We start from the raw sequence: 19395 nt of genomic DNA on the forward strand, positions 1-19395 counted from the left end.
AAAGACAGTCTGGAGTTACCTGTAAGTACTGTGACAGTTAGAAGACGTCTGTGTGAAGCTAATCTATTTTCAAGAATCCCCCGCAAAGTCCCTCTGTTAAAAAAAAGGCATGTGCAGAAGAGGTTACAATTTGCCAAAGAACACATCAACTGGCCTAAAGAGAAATGGAGGAACATTTTGTGGACTGATGAGAGTAAAATTGTTCTTTTTGGGTCCAAGGGCCACAGGTAGTTTGAGAGACGACCCCCAAACTCTGAATTCAAGCCACAGTACACAGTGAAGACAGTGAAGCATGGAGGTGCAAGCATCATGATATGGGCATGTTTCTCCTACTATGGTGTTGGGCCTATTTATCGCATACCAGGGATCATGGATCAGTTTGCATATGTTAAAATACTTGAAGAGGTCATGTTGCCCTATGCTGAAGAGGACATGCCCTTGAAATGGTTGTTTCAACAAGACAATGACCCAAAACACACTAGTAAACGGGCAAAGTCTTGGTTCCAAACCAATAAAATTAATGTTATGGAGTGGCCAGCCCAATCTCCAGACCTTCATCCAATTGAGAACTTGTGGGGTGATATCAAAAATGCTGTTTCTGAAGCAAAACCAAGAAATGTGAATGAATGGTGGAATGTTGTTAAAGAATCATGGAGTGGAATAACAGCTGAGAGGTGCCACAAGTTGGTTGACTCCATGCCACACAGATGTCAAGCAGTTTAAAAAAAACTGTGGTCATACAACTAAATATTAATTTAGTGATTCACAGGATTGCTAAATCCCAGAAAAAAAAAATGTTTGTACAAAATAGTTTTGAGTTTGTACAGTCAAAGGTAGACACTGCTATTTTTTTGAACACACCCCTTTCAACTAATTGCCCAATTGCACAGCCTTAAGAGCGTGCATATCATGAATGCTGGGTCTTGTTTGTTTTCTGACAATCTATTGAACCTACTGGTAACTTGTTTGCCACGTAGCAATAAAAAATATACTAAAAACCTTGATTATTCTGGTTAGTCACATTGTACTGCTATTATTTTGAACAAGACTGTATAGCACTTAACTGTTTCATTTTTCTCTGGGAAAAGTTGAAATGAAACATTTGCATGCATATTTTGTGTTTCTTATTATTTGGTAATGAATACAAGTGTAAATTCCTTATATGGGACATACAGGATTCATTTTTTGAGATTCTTTAGAATGCAGATAGTGGAGAGTAGCTGGTTAATTTATGCAAGCATTCAAAACCCACGAGCACATAGCTGCAGGCAATGCTTTATAACCATGTTGCTCTAGAGCCATAAAGAAAAAAGCACAGAAAAACAAAACTCAAGGCCGAGCCGTCATTCACAAATGCAAATATACAAGCTTCTATTGCATGTACATATAAAGAAGTTAATAATTCTTCAACGTTCTTCTAAATATTTAGTCCATCATCAAGATCAGTGAAAATCACATGATCACCGATGAGTCAGGTCATTTGGATAGTGCTTCAGTGAACCAATTAAAATATAAAAATATATTTCAGTGCTTCATTAAGAAATATTCCCAAGATTCAAAACACTTCCTTTGACTGTATATAGTAAAATAAATAATGAATGAGTTAAATACGTCTGTTTATCGTTATATTTTCGTTTCATTATATTGACTATTATATTGAGGGGAAAAAAAGTACCAGTTCGTAACAAGCATTCATTTACTAGTCGGACGTGCGTGGAGTTGAAGCCAGGTTCCTAACACTCACAGCAACACAAGGGGAAGATAAGCGAGGCCAAATCATTTTCCACTCGTCCAGACGTGAAGTGCTCCAGCGGGGCTCGTAATGGAGGGCGCGGAGGGGCTTCTGATAACGGGTGGAGGTTAAGACACTGCACTCTGTGGTGGATGAATGAGGGCAGGCGGAAACGAGTGCGAGACGTTCCTGATGGCCTGTGCGTATAAGCCGATTCGAAGCCTAATCGTTTCCCACAGATTTGTGAGAGTGTGAAAAGTGTTTTTGGTGATGTTGTTTGAGTGGCATTGCTATAACTTTTGACCCATTTAGCAATCGGCATGCTGCTGTGTTTAAAGATCTGGGCGGTTACCAAATTATATAATGGTTTATGAGCTCCCATGGCCAGAATCTTAACCCCAGGTTGGAAGAGACTGCTCCTGTAATAAATGTCCTGCATGTGGTTTTACATTAAAGTGTGTGCTAAATGACAAATGGGCAATTAGCCGTTGGCATCCCAGAGCTGCGTGCTGCATATGCTTTATCTGGTGCGTTTATAAGAAGCTTCTCAGCAAGCAGCTTGGCCAGTTCTCGATGGGAAGTTCAAAATCACTAGTCCTTAGCTTCACAAGCATCTCTTTTGTTTCAAGAGGAGCCAAATGACATCCAACTCTCCTTCTCTAAATCTAATGGGTGGGGCTTGACCTAATGTTCAGTGATAGGCTTAGGGTGTGGCTGGACCATCCAGCTCCACCCATTGGCTCTGCAGTAAACAGCCTCTCTTTTATTTTACCATTAACCCTCTAGTACTGTTCATCTGTCTTTCAAAAACAATATATATATATATATATATATATATATATATATATATATATATATATATATATATATATATATATATATATATATATATATATATATATATATATATATATATATATATATATATATTATTACTTAAATGACATGATTGTAGTATGTTTTTTATGTTTTATTTTGTATTTTTAGGGGATTTGTTACTAGATAGTGCAGTATTTATAATCCACTTATCCACTGAAAATGACTTAATTTTTTTATTTCCACCTTAAACCATCATAAATGTTGAATGATTCTGAGCACAGACTTAAGTTTGTTCTCTTTTTAAAAGAGACAAAAAAGTACAAAAAACAATCAATTATAAAATGTTACATTTGTTGTTATGAAGAACGCACAATTTTTTTTTTTTTTTGCTGTGTTCCAAATTTGAAGCTGATATTTCAAAATAGCTTTCAGGAGGGATTTCTTTGTTTCAGGACCATTTAACCTTTTTGAATGTCCATCTTTTTTGTTGTTCTCACAGCAAATGCCAAAAACTTTACCAAGTTTTGTGCCATTCCGATGAAGTAAAATAAAATAAAATTTTATTTTTTTATTTTTTTATTTTAACTTTTTTGGTTAAAAATGACAGAAAGTGTTAGTAGCAGTGTAAGTAAATTATTATTGTTTTCAAAATATTATCAATAGGAATCTACATGTTAAAACAGGGAAAAAGAGCATACACAAAAGTAAATAAAAATAAAAATATACTTCAGTATCATCCAGTAACTGGCACCAGAAAGCATTGTATCTAAATTAATTTACTTCATAAAATAACAATTTAAAATGACAAACTTGATTCTCGAAGACCGTCTTATATTAGGAATATAGTCAAATCAAATGTATTTCTATGGTGCTTTTCAGAAAATGACGTAAATATTTATAATATTTTAATTTAGCAGATTAGAGCTGGTGTTATCGTTATAGCTATAGATTACAAGCAATCAATCATTTGAGATTTGTTATAATCTCTAACGATAATCTCAAATGATAATCTCAGTCATTTGAGATTTGAGTGAGTAGATATCACTCTAAACATGTATGCAGGACAGTAAAGCTGGACATAATTATATACCAACTTTCATATACAGCGCTTGTGTCATGCAGCAACCTTTAGCCGTGATATTGTAGTTTAGTTCTCGTAACGTATTGCTTTAATAGTGCCAGTTGTGGAAGGAAAACACGTGACATCTGTCTGAAAGTTTGCAAAGATTTATAATGGTACAGCAGACTGGAAAATATACAAGAATAACAAACCGTCTAATATAACACTACACAAGCAAATGGTAATAAAAAATAAAAAAACACATTAGAGCCCATTGCAAAAGCTCATAGTAGATCTTTGATTTAGAAACAACACATATTCACCCAAAAATACACAATTACAAACCCAAAATCCCATTAAAGTGATGCCTTGCACAAGCTAGTTCCTCCGAAACCCATAAACGCAGCAGAGCAATTATAAATCAGGCTAGAGAATATAACCTTCATTCACACCCACAGAACCGGTTAGTGCTTCCCCCCTCCCTCTTCTTCTGTTTTTCTCACACTTTTGGGTTGGAGGCTCTTGTTCTCAAAGATTGATGAGACCATAGGCTGTATGTGTGAGACAGACAGAGCGTGGAGAGTGAGAGACGTGTGTGTGTGTGTGTGTGTGTGTGTGTGTGCGTGCGTGCGTGCGTGCGGGAGTTAACAATAAGCAATATCTCAGAGCAGTTTTTGGCTCTTCAAAGATAAAAAGCTTTGGCACAGCACTGTGTTGCTGTCAGAGATATCAAGCAGGGATGGAGCAGAATTCAATGTCTGCATGAGCCCAAAACAAACACCCTGTGACCGACCAGTACGGTCAAATTTTAATGCTCCATTCCATATTCTGATCATTTTACTATTTGATATCTCCAACTTTTGACCATAAAGGTATTCTGTAGCTCAATACCCAAAAGCTGTTGTACTGCATATAGAAATAAAATAACAATGCAACCAGAAGCTTTACAAATCAACAAAAAGTGTCCTGGCATAACATGTTCAACTCTAACAGTATTATCAATAGAAGATAAAGCCAAATTTTGCATTAATTAGCATCAAATGTTGAACATTTGAGTCAGTTGTTATATATATTAGAGATGCACTAATGTATTGGCAAATAATCTGTATCGGCCGATAAAAGCAAATATGACCAAGCAGTGATCAAGGCCGATTATATAAGTAAGTAAGTAATTTTTTATTTTTATAGCACATTTAACCATAGCAAAGCTATCCAAAGTGCTGTACAGAGTAAAGAAAAAAATACAGACTAAAACAATAAAGATAGAATAAAAATACAAAATAAAGTAAAAACCACAAGAAAAGCAATAAATCAATCAATCAAACAAACAGTCAGACAGAAATATAATACTATTCAAATGCTAGGCAAAAAGATAGGTTTTCAATTTTGCTTTAAAAGTAGTAATGGAAGGTGCAAGGTGGATGTCCAGGGGCAAGTGATTCCAGAGACGGGGGGCAGCAACAGAAAAAGCTCCGTCTCCCTTTAGTTTTTAGACGAGATCGTGGGATGGATAAAATCAAAAGGTGGAGGAAAAACTTGTTTGGATGGTTCAACTGGTACTGTGTGTGAAGAATCTCTCTAACAAATGTATTGTAAGTTAACGCAACAGTAACGTTGTGTTAACAGTTAAAACCCTTCATTTGACCCTATGAATAGCCCATAGTTCAAACCAGGGTTGACAGCTTTGTAGATTTTCCCAACATCAAAAATTATTTACAAAATTCACTTAAAGACCAAAATCTAGTTTTTAATGATCTTAATATATGTCCGTGTGCTGTTTTTAATATGCTTTAAGACAAACCATGTGCAAATTCTTTAGTCAATAGCCTACCATTGCTGAGTATTTTCTCCTTAAAGAGTTAGTTCACCCAAAAATGAAAACTAGATGTTTATCTTCTTACCCCCAGTGCATCCAACATGTAGGTGTGTTTGTTTCTTCAGGAGAACACAAATGAAGATTTTTAACTCCAACCGTTGCTGTGTGCCAGTCATATAATCATGTGAATGGGTAACAAGAGAGCGAAACAAACAAACAGACAAACAAACCAACAGACAAACAAACCAACAGACTAACTAACTAACTAACTAACTAACTAACTAACTAACTAACTAACTAACTAACATGCTTAGGCAACTTGCACAAAAACCGGACTGCTTGTGACGAAACATTGATGTCTTAAGACACAAACCGATATTTATGACAGTATTTATGTTATTTTTTACCTCATATCCCGACGAGTCTCATCAAGTTTTCCCATCTTCCGTTAGGTGAGGTCAAGCTGGTGCGAACATAGAAATATATTATGTAGATTCCTCATTTGATCGATCTGCGCAGGCACTAACGATGATCTATATATATATATATATATATATATATATATATATATATATATATATATATATATATATGATCGCACCAGCTTGACCTCACCTAACGGAAGTTACTTAAGAGATTCCGTTAATCTCTTAAAATCTATTATTATAATCAAAACCCAAGGTTTAACATGGGGAAACTTGTAAAACAAAAAACAAAACAAAAATCATCTGTTTGCAAGTTCTGTTGGCCTTGGAGTGAAAAAGACCTCTGATTCTAGTTTATTTTCTGAAAGACTTATACCTGTAAAATAGGTTAATTGATGTTAGCCAAACGATGAACATCATTACCTGATTCTTGGCACTTCCTTCTAATCTTACATCTATCTTAGGTGTTTATAATTGCCACGTCGGCCCAAGACTCGCTCACTGAGAGTATGTTCTGTGGAAAGCTTTGATACGGTTTATATTGTCAATTTTTTTGTTAAAAGACCTAATCAATCAGATCTAATCAAATGTTACTGCTGCAGTCATACAGTGAACAACTGTGGCTGGATTTCAAAAGAAGGGTGTGCAGTATGTTCCACCATGCAGAGTAGTGTGTTGATATATACAGTAGATGTTGTTTACTGCCTCGTGCCTCCTATAGAGAGCATACAGACGTCCCTCTGTGTCGCGAGTCTCTGGAATATTCCATAAGCGTGACTGCTCTCTTTCCATTCGCTCACCCAGAGACAGAAGCCCCAGCCATGCTGGGAACTCTCCACGGAGTGTCGGCTTTTATCCGGAATGATCTGGAATTATCCCCATAGGGTTCGTAATGCTTGGCACACAGCAACTTCCTGGCTGTCAATTTTCACCGCCTGCGTTCTGCCACAGCCAGGGGAAGGATGGACACCTTCAGTCTGAATTTAATTAAGACCTCACAGAACACGTCCTGCTGTGCTGGCACATTCACGCCAGAACAAAAAATCTAACGTAAGCACAGACAAAATAAAGAACAACTTGACCCACTTCGATTAAACAGTCTGGAGTTTAACCTTCTGTTCTTGAATTTTGATTCTGTGAAAGCCAAGTCAGAACTTTGACCATTTTATACTCTGATAAACCAGGCTATTTATCTATTTCTAGTCTACCAGTTTAAATCATGCATCCATCCATCTCAATAGTCTACAAGTTTAAATCCATCTATCCATCCATCTCAATAGTCTACCAGTTTAAATCATGCATCCATCCATCTCAATAGTCTACAAGTTTAAATCCATCTATCCATCCGACTCGATAGTATACCAGTTTAAATAATCCATCCATCCATCCATCTGACTTAATAGTCTACCAGTTTAAATAATCTATCCATCTGATTTGATAGTCTTCCAGTTTAAATAATCCATCCATCCATCTGATTTGATAGTCTACCAGTTTAAATAATCCATCCATCCATCCATCCATCCATCCGATTTGATAGTCTACCAGTTTAAATAATCCATCCATCCATCCATCCATCCATCCGATTTGATAGTCTACCAGTTTAAATAATCCATCCATCCATCCATCTGATTTAATAGTCTACCAGTTTAAATAATCCATCCATCCATCCATCCATCCGATTTGATAGTCTACCAGTTTAAATAATCCATCCATCCATCCATTTATCCATCCGACTTGATAGTCTACCAATTTAAATAATCCATCCATCCATCCATCTGACTTAATAGTCTACCAGTTTAAATAACCCATCCATCCATCCATCCATCCATCCATCCATCCATCCATCCATCCATCCATCCATCCATCCATCCATCCATCCGACTCGATAGTCCACCAGTTTAAACCCATCCATCCATCCACTAGTCTACCAATTTAAACAATTCATCCATCCATCCATCCATCCATCCATCCATCCATCCATCCATCCATCCATCCATCCATCCATCCATCGAATTGCTAGTCTGTCTGTCTGTATCCATCCATCCATCCATCCATCGAATTGCTAGTCTGTGTGTCTGTATCCATCCATCCATGTGTTTAAACAATCCATTCATCCATCCACTAGTCTACCAGTTTAAACAATCTATCCATGCATCCATCCATCGGCTTGCTAGTTATTCTGTCTGTATCCATCCATCCATCCATCCATCCATCCATCCATCCATCCATCCATGTCATTCAGATCTGAATTTAAATTCAAGTCCCTGTTTACGACCTTATATTTTATTCAAATTCAATTCAAAATGATTCACAACCCCAAGGAACATGGTAAAAACATTAGATTCATGTACATTGATTGAAAAACATCTGCTGCATGACGTGTTAACATCCGACAGGGAGTGTTTTAGGAGACATATTCCAGATGAGCAAATAATAAAAATGAATGCACATCTGGGCTATTGGAGGACATACTGGGCTACACACTTCTCATTGACTCAAATGCTAGTATTGTTAGTAATTTATATTAATTAATCACTCACTCTCTCACTTCTGTTCAGGTGTGGTACATGGATGGTTACCATAACAACCGCTTTGTGCGAGAGTACAAGTCTATGGCCGACTTCATGACGTCGGATAACTTCACGTCTCACCGGCTCCCGCACCCTTGGTCCGGGACGGGTCAGGTGGTCTACAACGGCTCCATCTATTTTAACAAGTTTCAGAGTAACATGATCATCAAGTTTGACTTCAAGACCTCCACCATCAGTAGGTCTCAGCGTCTGGACAACGCAGGCTACAGCAACACCTACCATTACGCCTGGGGTGGACACTCCGACATCGACCTCATGGTGGACGAGGGCGGGCTCTGGGCTGTGTACGCCACCAATCAGAATGCGGGGAACATTGTCATCAGCAAGCTCCACCCACTGACCCTGCACATAATCCAGACCTGGACAACCAATCACCCGAGGCGCAGTGCCGGGGAGTCATTTATGATTTGCGGGACGCTATACGTGACCAACGGCTACTCGGGAGGGACGAAAGTCTACTACGCTTATCACACCAACTCCTCAACGTACGAGTACAATGATATCGTTCTGCAGAACAAGTACTCGCATATCTCCATGCTGGACTATAACCCACGAGATCGTGCGCTATACGCCTGGAATAACGGACATCAGGTCCTGTACAACGTTACTCTTTTCCATGTCATACGCTCGGAGCAGCTGTAACCATGGAGGATTTCGTCTGGAGAATCTGAAAGGAACAGAAAACTGAACACAAGACAATCCTTTGGAATGTTCTTCAACAGATTGTTACAACACTGCGAAAAAAAAAAGAAAAAGTTCTTACTCAGTATTTTTGTCTCGTTTTCCAGTAATATCTAAACATTCTCAAATCAAGATACATTTACTGGAGATGTAAGAAAACAATGTAAGGTCAAAAGTCTTATTTTAAATGTATCAATTTTGGAAGCTTGTTTCTGCCACAGAACAAAAAATAAAACTAGATAATTGCGACTTTTTTCAGAATTGCGTTATAAATTCCCCTCAATTCCGCAATTGAAACTCACAACTCTGAGAAAATAATTCAGAATTGCAAGATATAAACTCGCAATTGCAAGGAAAAAAGCCACAATTGCGAGAAAAAGTCAAATTCTGACTTTATAACACACAATTCTGAGAAAAATTGTCATAATTGTGAAATAAAAAGTCACAATTACTTTTTTATTTTTTACTCAGCGGCGAAAACAAGCTTTCATAAAAAGAAATCTGCCAATGGGAAAACAAGAATTCGTTTTGCATCTGAAGTAAAAGTATCCTTTCTGATGTAAGAATGTTTAGTCTTTTGAACAAGACAAAAATACCAAGTAGAATTTTTTTTTTTTTTTGCAGTGAAAAAAAAAACACTATGCTGAATGAAAACTGAACTATTTAAAGAACCATAGACACGTGAATGGAAAATAAAATATAAAATCATGAACAGATGCCAAAAAATGAAATAAAGCCACGCCTTTCTTTTTTTTTTTTTACAAAAAACTACAACCTTTCTTTCTAGGACACTATTCGGTCAGATGTTTTCCAGTAGCACTGAAAAGACATTTGTCCATGTTTTTCTGCACACTGAAATATGGAGAACATTGGGATTTAGTTACGAACTAGTAGCCCACATGGAATCCTCAACCCTTTCCTCATAAACTGAGTGCGTGCAGGAAAACCGATGGTGCTTCACTCGGCAAACTAACTCGGACGGCTACCATTCTGTGCAATATCAAGTCCAACGTGTGTGCTTTGCAGAGCTCATTTCTTTAGATAATCCAGAAAAAAAATGTGATTGGCTGAAGGCGCTGACTGTTGAAAGCTCTGTCGTCGTTCAAAGGACTTCGGTGAGATTTTACTTGAACTCCTCTACGACTAAATTCTCTAGATGTGGACCATATCATGATATTTTTTAACGATCTACATGTATGTAGCACCTGAGAACAGACCAAAGCGTGCTATTAAAGTCAACATGAATTCAAAATTCACCCTCTTTACTGTCTTATCAAACTTTCTTAACCTGAAAGGAGTCTGAGGGGGTTTTGGGGCCCTGGAGATGTTTTGACATGGCCTGATAATTGTGCTTATTTAATTTGCTTGTATCATTTTAATGGCTAAAGTCTGTATTCAGCACAAACTATGCTACACTGTATGAAATTTGATCAATACGTTATGACAACATATGTTTTTACATTGCTCAAAATAAGTTAAGCAATTTTTAAGATTCAACATTTTAAGCAATTTAAGTTGAAATTACTCATACATCCAAAATGATTGTACTTTTTTTTTTTTTTACAGTAGACAATAATATGTGAGCAGCATGTATGTAAAGGTTTGTCTTTTTGAGAAAATGATGTTTATGCGTGGTTAAGTCACTGAAATTATTGTACTTTTATCAAAATAACCCATCACTCCTCCCTATCCATTTTTGTTGTTCTTGTAATTTTCACAATGCAACCATTCAAGTCTTGTCCTGCATTTTCTCATTGAATATCCTGTTAATCACAGAAAAGCTTCACATCAGTGAAACAGGTTGCGAACATCATTTCATGTTGACTTTAAACCTTCCCTGGTGAGACTATCACCATCCAGGCTACCGATACACACTTTGTTGTGCTTATAAATGGATGTCAGCTCCATCATGGTTGCTATGATTCTCCAACTCCATGTAACAGATGTGCAGGCTTTACTGGCAGATGGTTCAGGTACAATCTTACTCCGAATTAGTCTCTGTGCTGGTGAATTCTTGTAAAATGATTTCTTTAGTTTTGCATGAACAATTTCGACATGCGCAGGTGTGCTCAATGGAATGTTTACCTGTATGATGGGTTGGGATTGGTTATAGTCCTTAGAAAAAAAGATGCTCGTTTCTATCTGGTTTGTTTTGAGTGGCTTGTTTCTTAACGCCCATTCTTGATTTTTGTAGATTTACAGTTTGATGTTTTTTGTAATATAGTACCGTCTGCTTGGGTGATGCTTCAATGTCTTTGTTTTAGTTTGATGGTGTTAGTAAGCCACATTTCTGTCACAAAAACTCAAAAAAGATCGATATCAGAATGTAAAATGGCTCTCACTTCAGAGGACATCTAAAATATGAACATGAAACTATGACGTCATTGAGCAGATTAATATGTAATGTAAACATTTTAACAAGGCTCATGTGGTCTTGTAAAGCTAAATAGCTGAACCTAATTCCAGTTTTCGTTCTTTATGCGCTTAGCTGGATGTGTGTTGTACCCACAATACGATAGTTCTTATCAATAAATGGGGATTTATATCCTGATGTTATCATACTGTATTGATTTCTGAGTTTTTCATCATGGGGGTCAAGGTTTTATCCTGGTTGAAAGAAACTAGCAAACTAGCTAAAACCTCCCTGATTAACCAGCTTCATCAGCAATATAATGCTGGATGATAAGCTTCATCAGCTCCTGTAAGTTTGGCTATTAAACATGCAGAGAACAGGGTCAATTAAAGTTCAGGAACACATAAATTATTAGGGCAGAAACACTGAAGCCTCCTATTTTACTTTCACTAATATCCTTTTATCTTTCATCATGGGGCAAGGTTTTATCACTGTAAAAAGAAGATAACAAAAACTAGTTGCTGGTTTGTGCTCATCAAGTGGTTTAGCTAGTTAAAACCACCGTAATTTCAGCTCCTTAACATTTCACTTTGAAAGGCAGTTGGTAAAAAGTACCAGGTTGGACATTGTAATGAGGTTCATAAAACGTAATGCTAACACCATGACATTTCTGCAACATTGTAAAAACCCATATTACACTAAAAAAACCTGACATTTAGGATACCTTAACAAGCATATGTAGCAATGGCTAGCCCACCTAAAACATTGCTGAGCATTGCTAGTTTTTGTTCTTCCTGCTAAGGCCTCCAATTATATTAAAATTATATACTTTGCAGACACTTTCCAACGAAAATGTAAGTGGTAGTCTACACAAATCACATTACTGTCACCTAGGACAGGAAGCAAAGAAATACACAATGCAAAACTGGCTAAGCTAAAAAGACAGGAGTAAACATAGTGTTGATATTATTACATGACTTACAGTATTATTGATGTTTTTGGAGTTGAATGGAGCAGATACTAACAATCTAGAAACTTTTGGAAGGGACATTTAAATTGATTTAAACTACATTTTCAACATTAAATTGCTAATTATGCATAAATCTCAGTGCAACGTGTAGGTCCAGATGATGATGACACAAAAGTGTTTTTATTTTATGAAATAAAACAAACTCAAGTAATCCACAGAGGAAGAACAGGCAAATAGCAACAGTGTAGGCCTAAAGAAACAACAATACTGGACAACCGAATGGTGTACAAAGAGGAACTTAAATACAGTGGGCACAAAAGTATTTAGTCAGCCACCAATTGTGCAAGTTCTCCCATTTATAAAGATGAGAGAGGCCTGTCATTTTCATCATAGGTACACTTCAACTGAGAGACGGAATGAGAAAAATCCAGATAATCACATTGTCGGTTTTTAAAAGATTTTTTTTGCAAATTATGGCGGAAAATAAGTATTCGGTTCCCTACAAAAAAAGCGCGATTTCTGGCTCACAGACCTGTAACTTCTTCTTTAAGAGGTTCCTCTGTCCTCCACTTGTTACCTGTATTAATGACACCTGTTTGAACTCATCATCAGTATAAAAGACACCTGTCCACAACCTCAAACAGTCAGACTCCAAACCCCACTATGGCCAAGACCAAAGAGCTGTCAAAGGACACCAGAAACTAAATTGTAGACCTGCACCAGGCTGGGAAGACTGAAGCTGCAATAGGTACACAGCTTGGTGTGAAGAAATCAACTGTGGTAGAAATTATTAGAAAATGGATGACATACAAGACCACTGATAATCTCCTTCGATCTGGGGCTCCACACAAGATCTCACCCTGTGAGGTCAAAATAATCATAAGAACGGTGAACAAAAATCCCAGAACCACACGGGGGGAGCAAGTAAATTACCAATACATTATATTAAATAAATAAAATAGCATTGTCATCAATAGCTATTTTCTGTTGCATGTCAAATCCCCACTTTTTACTACAAAAATAGTTTGCGGATAAAATCAAGTCCATGCAAAATATTTTGCACTGCTCAAGAAGGAAATGCTTCACATCACAGAAGTCAAATGATTAGCAAATGCATTTTTACGGGATTTCTTTTCTTTTAAATCCAGAGGAAGAGTTAATAATGGTAATGAAATGGACAGTAATGCAGTGTGCAGACACAGCATCACATGAATATAAGAGACCTGAGGCAATGACCCCTTGTGTCCTGATGAAAACATGATGGGATTTGGGCAAAAAGCATTAGACATTCGGAATGAGAAACTATCATCCCTCTACAATCCTGGAACAGCCCAGAAAAGTCAAGTGCTTCTTTTGGTATCTCTCTTCGTCACTTTTTCCTCTTTCCTACTCCATTTAAGCTTTTTTTTATCTCTCGTGTGAGTTAAGCGTAACGTTAAATGTACAAACTGCTAATTCCCCCCTTCCCCCATTCCTTCCCCTCTCTTTCCTCTGCAAGCTGTCTGTCCTGTCACCCTCTCTCTCTTTCCTTTCTCTCTCATTTGATGTTTCAATCGATGAATAAATGATTGTTTCTATTCTGAGCTGCTCGGTCTGGGGGAAACGGAGAGAGAGATTGAACAAAATACAGAGCCCAATAACAGAGTGAAACAATGTGCCGTCATTTGGACTGAATCAATCTACATCCTAAACAGGGTGAATATTCTGCTCTCCACCTTAGCTCTTCTCCTCACATCTGTCATCTCCAGCCTCTTCATCAATCACTCTTTCTCTCACCATTTTCTCTGCCTTCCAGCCTGTTAGACCACGGATGTTTCACTTGTGGCCCGCGGGCCAAATCCGCCCCGTCAATCATTTTTATACAGCGCGGTGATACATGAGAGCGTTCTGTGTGCTAAACTCAGCAGTCATCAATTAGACGATTGCGGCAAATGCCAAGACTGTGTTTAAGATCTTTCTGGCTCTTTATAGATTCTCATGCAGGAACTTTAACAGAATGCCATACTTTTTATATAAAAATTGTTCTGAAACCCCCTCAGTTTTTTTTTGATTTGGCTACATGAAGTAGAAGAGCTCTGACATGGACTGAATCCCATTTTGCCTGTAAGCCCTAATGCTCAAAATAATTTGTTGGTTTGAGTAGAGCCAACTCAAATTAAACAAAATTAGTTCAAACAAACTTTACTAAACTGTATTTAGAACTTTATTTTCAACTGACACATTTTAAGTAATCTGTATTGTTTCATTGTTTTGAGTTTTATGAACTTGTTTCTTTTAATTTAGACAAACTTAAATTTAACTGAAACTGAGCTGGGATTTTTATTTCCCAGCACTTACACTCAAAAAGGGACGGTAAATGCCAAAATGAAGTTATATTGTGTTTTGTATTTTTTTTGTGTGTGTGCAAGATTAATGTTAAGTGGGAGATTTAGTAGTGTTTAATGTTTTGTTATGCGGTTTTGTTATGCGGGGTCGAGCGAACGAGTGGGGCATGAGCACAGTTTGAGTACAGATTTATAGTACATTTATATGTTACATGTTCAATATTGCTGATCTCATTCAACAAGTGCTATGCTATGCTAATGCTATCAAAGCATAGCAGGGTTTCAGTCACGTGATTATGATGACGCGCGAGGGCGGGAAGAAGGCAGATGGAGGGCAGGAAGTAAACATGGAGAATACGTCTATAGAGGAAACCGTTGCAGAAAGTCAGTATTGTACAGATTTAGGTCCAGTTTCAAGACATAGATACAAGGAGTTAATTAACAGATATGTTGGACGTGACCCGTACCTCATGAAGATGAGTGAGTTTTCAGTAGAACTGAAAGATTTACCGACAGTTGAGGCTGTTAATATCACCAACTATCTGGTCCTTCAGACATCCTACTACACCAGAGTGCAAATGAAGGCCTATAAAAGTCTGGAGGCATACAACTTTTTTGTCAACGGATGGGTCCACAACCTCGGTGTCAAACGGCTCCATGATGATAATCGTTTGGTCTTGGACAGAGTGAGTGTTTGTTCTTATATTTTTTGTGCTAAGAGGCTAGCAGTAATGCAACACATCTTAATGACGACGTTAGTCTGACAGTCGTCTATGTTCCAAGGTAAACCACTCTCAGAGGTCAAGAGAAACACCTCTAAAGACCTGGATTATTGCGAAGGAGGCTGGAGAATTCATTGCAGCTCATTGCAATTGCATGACAGGGTCAGTAATTTTTGTTGGCTGGGATGTTTACAATGAGATCACACACACACACACACACACACAGGGTTGCCAACTTTTACGTTTAGGTTGGAGTGAGATGTTTTTTTTTTTTTTTGGGGGGGGGGGGTGTCTATTTCGAACTTAATTTAGTATCAATTTATATGTAGTACTATATAGCTTGCTGTACATAATAAGGGAAAAATAGTTTGTCTTAGCACTATTTTAAACGTTTCATGGGTCAAATTAAGCTTGCATGCTCGCATTTATTAATATTCACTTGTGTGTTCACTTGTATCATTATTCATATTAGGATACTAAGTCCTAATATGATGCTTAAGTTATTAACGTTTTAAAATTTCACATTTAAAGAAATCTAGTGTTTGATCAAATCTAAATATATATATTCAAATGGAAGACTGTTTTTGAGCAACTAGATTAGATATGTATATTTATTAAAGAGCCATAAAGCACCTACTGGGTAATGGCATTACAAATTAACATTATTATTTTATAAGCAACAAAATAACCAATTTGCCTCTTTAAATTGGAATTCTCTATTTTAACCTTAATTACTACACAAATTGAAATATAAATAATACAAATATTAGAAGAAATATATTTTAAGTGGTCATTAATTGACAATAATTATTGCAAAAATAGTATTTTAGTAGCCTACCAAAAGATCTCTTCAAAATATTCAATAAACATTGTTGAACTAAAATATAGAACACTTATTTAATTGAAAAATAGTTACGTATATGGTCACATTTGACCATCAATGAGTATGAGTGTGACCAATTAGTTAGGAATACCTGAGGGCTAAATACAAGAATAACATTAATGTTAACAATGCTACATCTCTACCACTCTCCATAATAAAACGATTCTGGGAATATGGCTGACTTAATAATCAATGCACACTACTAAGCTGTACTTTTTAACAAAACTGGCTGCAAACATCTCTATAGTGTACTGTTGTGTATCCGCTTAAGCCATTCAAATGCATTGACACAGCGCTAGAAGTATTGAGCGCTCCATGAGCCAAGTGACTGCGCGCGCGCGCGCCGGGGATGAGAGTATGTTGCAACTCCGCTTTTCAACACCTCTGGCTTTAACATTGGCGCCAAAACGCTATTTATTGTTTGAATTTCGAATTAAAACGTAATAATATTAACAAAAAAAGCTATAGGCCTAGCTTTGTTTAATATAAAAAGCAGGTTTGGCAATTTGGCGTGAGATTAAGTTGGGCAACGTGAGAGTGTGACACAGAGCCTGAAAGCGTGTGTGTCACGCCAAATGCGTGAGAGTTGGCAGCCCTGCACACACACACACACACACACACACACACACACACACACACACACACAGTGTACTTTAGAACCAGCGGAGAGAGAGCTTAGAGCTCAGACTTAGTTTTTTGGTAACCAAGGTTGACTGTCGGAGCCCAGTCTACCAACTCAACGTCAACCAAAGCGCTAGGGCAGCCTAAACAGTTACAATGAAGTCCATATTAACTTAGACTACCGGTAACGTAATAATTATTACTAAGTAAATTTGCATTTAACGACAACCTATAGATATATAAACACAGCCACAAAAGGTTAGCTAGCTAACATACCTCCGACAAAGTGGTCGCTGCAGACACGGGCATTAGTAGACTCTGCTCCTCCCGACCGCAGACGTACGTTTAAAATCCACTTTTTACGTCGTTGTTCTGTGAGCTTTTTACATTTCTCACCTTTATGAACGACAATCTTTGGAATTCTGAAAAAACCTTTTCCTTTTTCACGGTTAGAACGATTGGAGCAGCCGTAAACTGCACAAAACATTGGCATTTTTACACACGGCAGATCCTCGCTTTTTCACTTCCTGCCCTCCATCTGAATTTCGCGCGTTCGCGAAGCAGCAATGTGACGTCACGTGAAACCAACCTATTGTGTTACCAATTAGCAAGGTAGCATTTATTTAATTAGCTAGTTAAAGCTCGTCAATTTTCCACTACAATTTTTTTTAGATTACATTGTATTTTTTATTTTACTTATTTATTTTTGTGTATAAATTAGCTTACTTAAATATTTCACATTCAGACCAATTAAAATGGATGACTACAGAATAAAAATCTGCCAGTTCTGCTTACGACCGATAGCCTCCTTTTTTTTCTTTTTTTTTTTTTTACCAACTTATTTGGGTTTACAGTGTACTGCTGTAATTTAACTGAATAGTATGGAATGATATTCCAGACAATATTCAAAAGGAATTGCAAACTGTATTTGCAATTGCATTTCCAATTTGTGCATGCATATGTTGTGATAAAATCCAAATGCAAATCATATTTTTGTTTTCCTTTTATTTTCCATGTATGTAACATGTCTGCCACATTTCAAATGGAAATGCAAAGTTTGTTTGTTATCAATGACACTGCCATTTTGGAATAGCAATGAAAAAAAAAAAAAAAAAAAATCACCCATTTGCTATTTCCCTTCCTCCACGTTCTGCCAAAATTTCCGATGCCAAACACGTCTGGCATCTTTCTGATGTCTGTCGTCGGAAAGTTTGCCACGCCCTCGTCATTGTTGTTCATTTCTTTAAGGAAAACTGGGAGAAATATCCAATACATCTGTACATTCTACATAAAAAAGTCATAAAACTGCAGTGAAGTTTTTTGCACTTCAAACAAATCCAAAAACCTGAAACTAAAGTCTGAAAATGTATTTTAATGTCAAAATAAAAATATCGTTGAATGAATATGAATGCATTTAAAAAAGATAATGTTGAATAAAATGCTGAAAAGAAGCAGAATTAAGAGCATCTGTCTACAAAACGAACATGAACTGCGATTGAATGTCACTACAAATGTATTTTTTTTGCATGTTTCTACAGATTCTGTAATTTGAACTCAAGATAATTCACTGTGGCAGCTGGAACTATGATGATATTCTTCTCATATGCTGACTGCAGACACAGCAGTTTTCTTTTTGATCCAAGCAATCAGTCTTAAAGAGACAGCAGTCTGTAATTAAAGCTAAACAATAAAAGATGTTAAATAAATGTAAACGTACTGCAGGCTACTTAAAAACATAGTTTATTCCAATTCTAACTCAGTAGTATTTCTCCTATTGCTTGAAGTTTGCTTTTTTTTTTTTGTCATCACGAAATAATAAATGGGGGCTGTCCATCCTCATCCTGTCCCGTTTTCACCATGAGAAAATCTGGTCACGCTAATAAACAATAATAAACAAACTTTGTTTTGTGCTTTATACTTTAAAAACTGTCCAGACTGTATAGACTTCTCATTTAAGTAGAATCATGCAAAATGGGATCCACACCTTCCCCTCACCCACACAGGTTGCCAGATTTCCAAGTGTGATGTCAGACAGATTAATCTCAGTATTATGATTTTTGCCAGGCTGTTGCCTGAGAAACACCTGGGGCCTGTACCATGATGGTAGTTTAACAAACTCAGGGTTAAAGGATTAGTTTCGAGTTGACAAAACCAAACCATTGTATTAAGGCTTTGTTGGTCCCATGATGCTGATCATCAGCTTTCTTTGTCAACTCAGGCTTTGATCCTGACTTCAGGAGTTTAGCTGTGACATCAGCAGTGAACAGCCAATCACACGCTGTGGAACTGAGATTCACTTCTCGCGAGACAATCAGTGAGATTAATTTCTCTCTTCTGCAGAATATTGCATGATTGAAAAATATTAAGAATAAAAAATAAAAAAAATACACAGCAAGAA

The 19395-nt window shown here is 37.0% G+C and overlaps 1 protein-coding gene and 1 long non-coding RNA gene across 3 annotated transcripts in view; one reads left to right on the forward strand and one right to left on the reverse strand.

Annotated features, from left to right (window-relative positions):
- The window catches only part of olfm1b (olfactomedin 1b), a 36709-nt gene extending 25028 nt beyond the window's left edge, over nt 1–11681 (forward strand). For both annotated transcript variants that reach the window (XM_067423416.1, XM_067423415.1), the window contains exon 6: nt 8411–11681. In XM_067423416.1, the coding sequence (XP_067279517.1) occupies nt 8411–9085 (675 nt within the window). In that variant the 3' untranslated portion in view covers nt 9086–11681. The remainder of the gene's footprint in view (nt 1–8410) is intronic.
- LOC137046278 (uncharacterized) overlaps nt 1–19395 on the reverse strand; it is a 145492-nt gene that overhangs the window by 14370 nt on the left and 111727 nt on the right. The window lies entirely within an intron of this gene.

Source organism: Pseudorasbora parva, chromosome 18 (assembly GCF_024679245.1).
Source record: "Pseudorasbora parva isolate DD20220531a chromosome 18, ASM2467924v1, whole genome shotgun sequence".
NCBI lineage: Eukaryota > Metazoa > Chordata > Actinopteri > Cypriniformes > Gobionidae > Pseudorasbora > Pseudorasbora parva.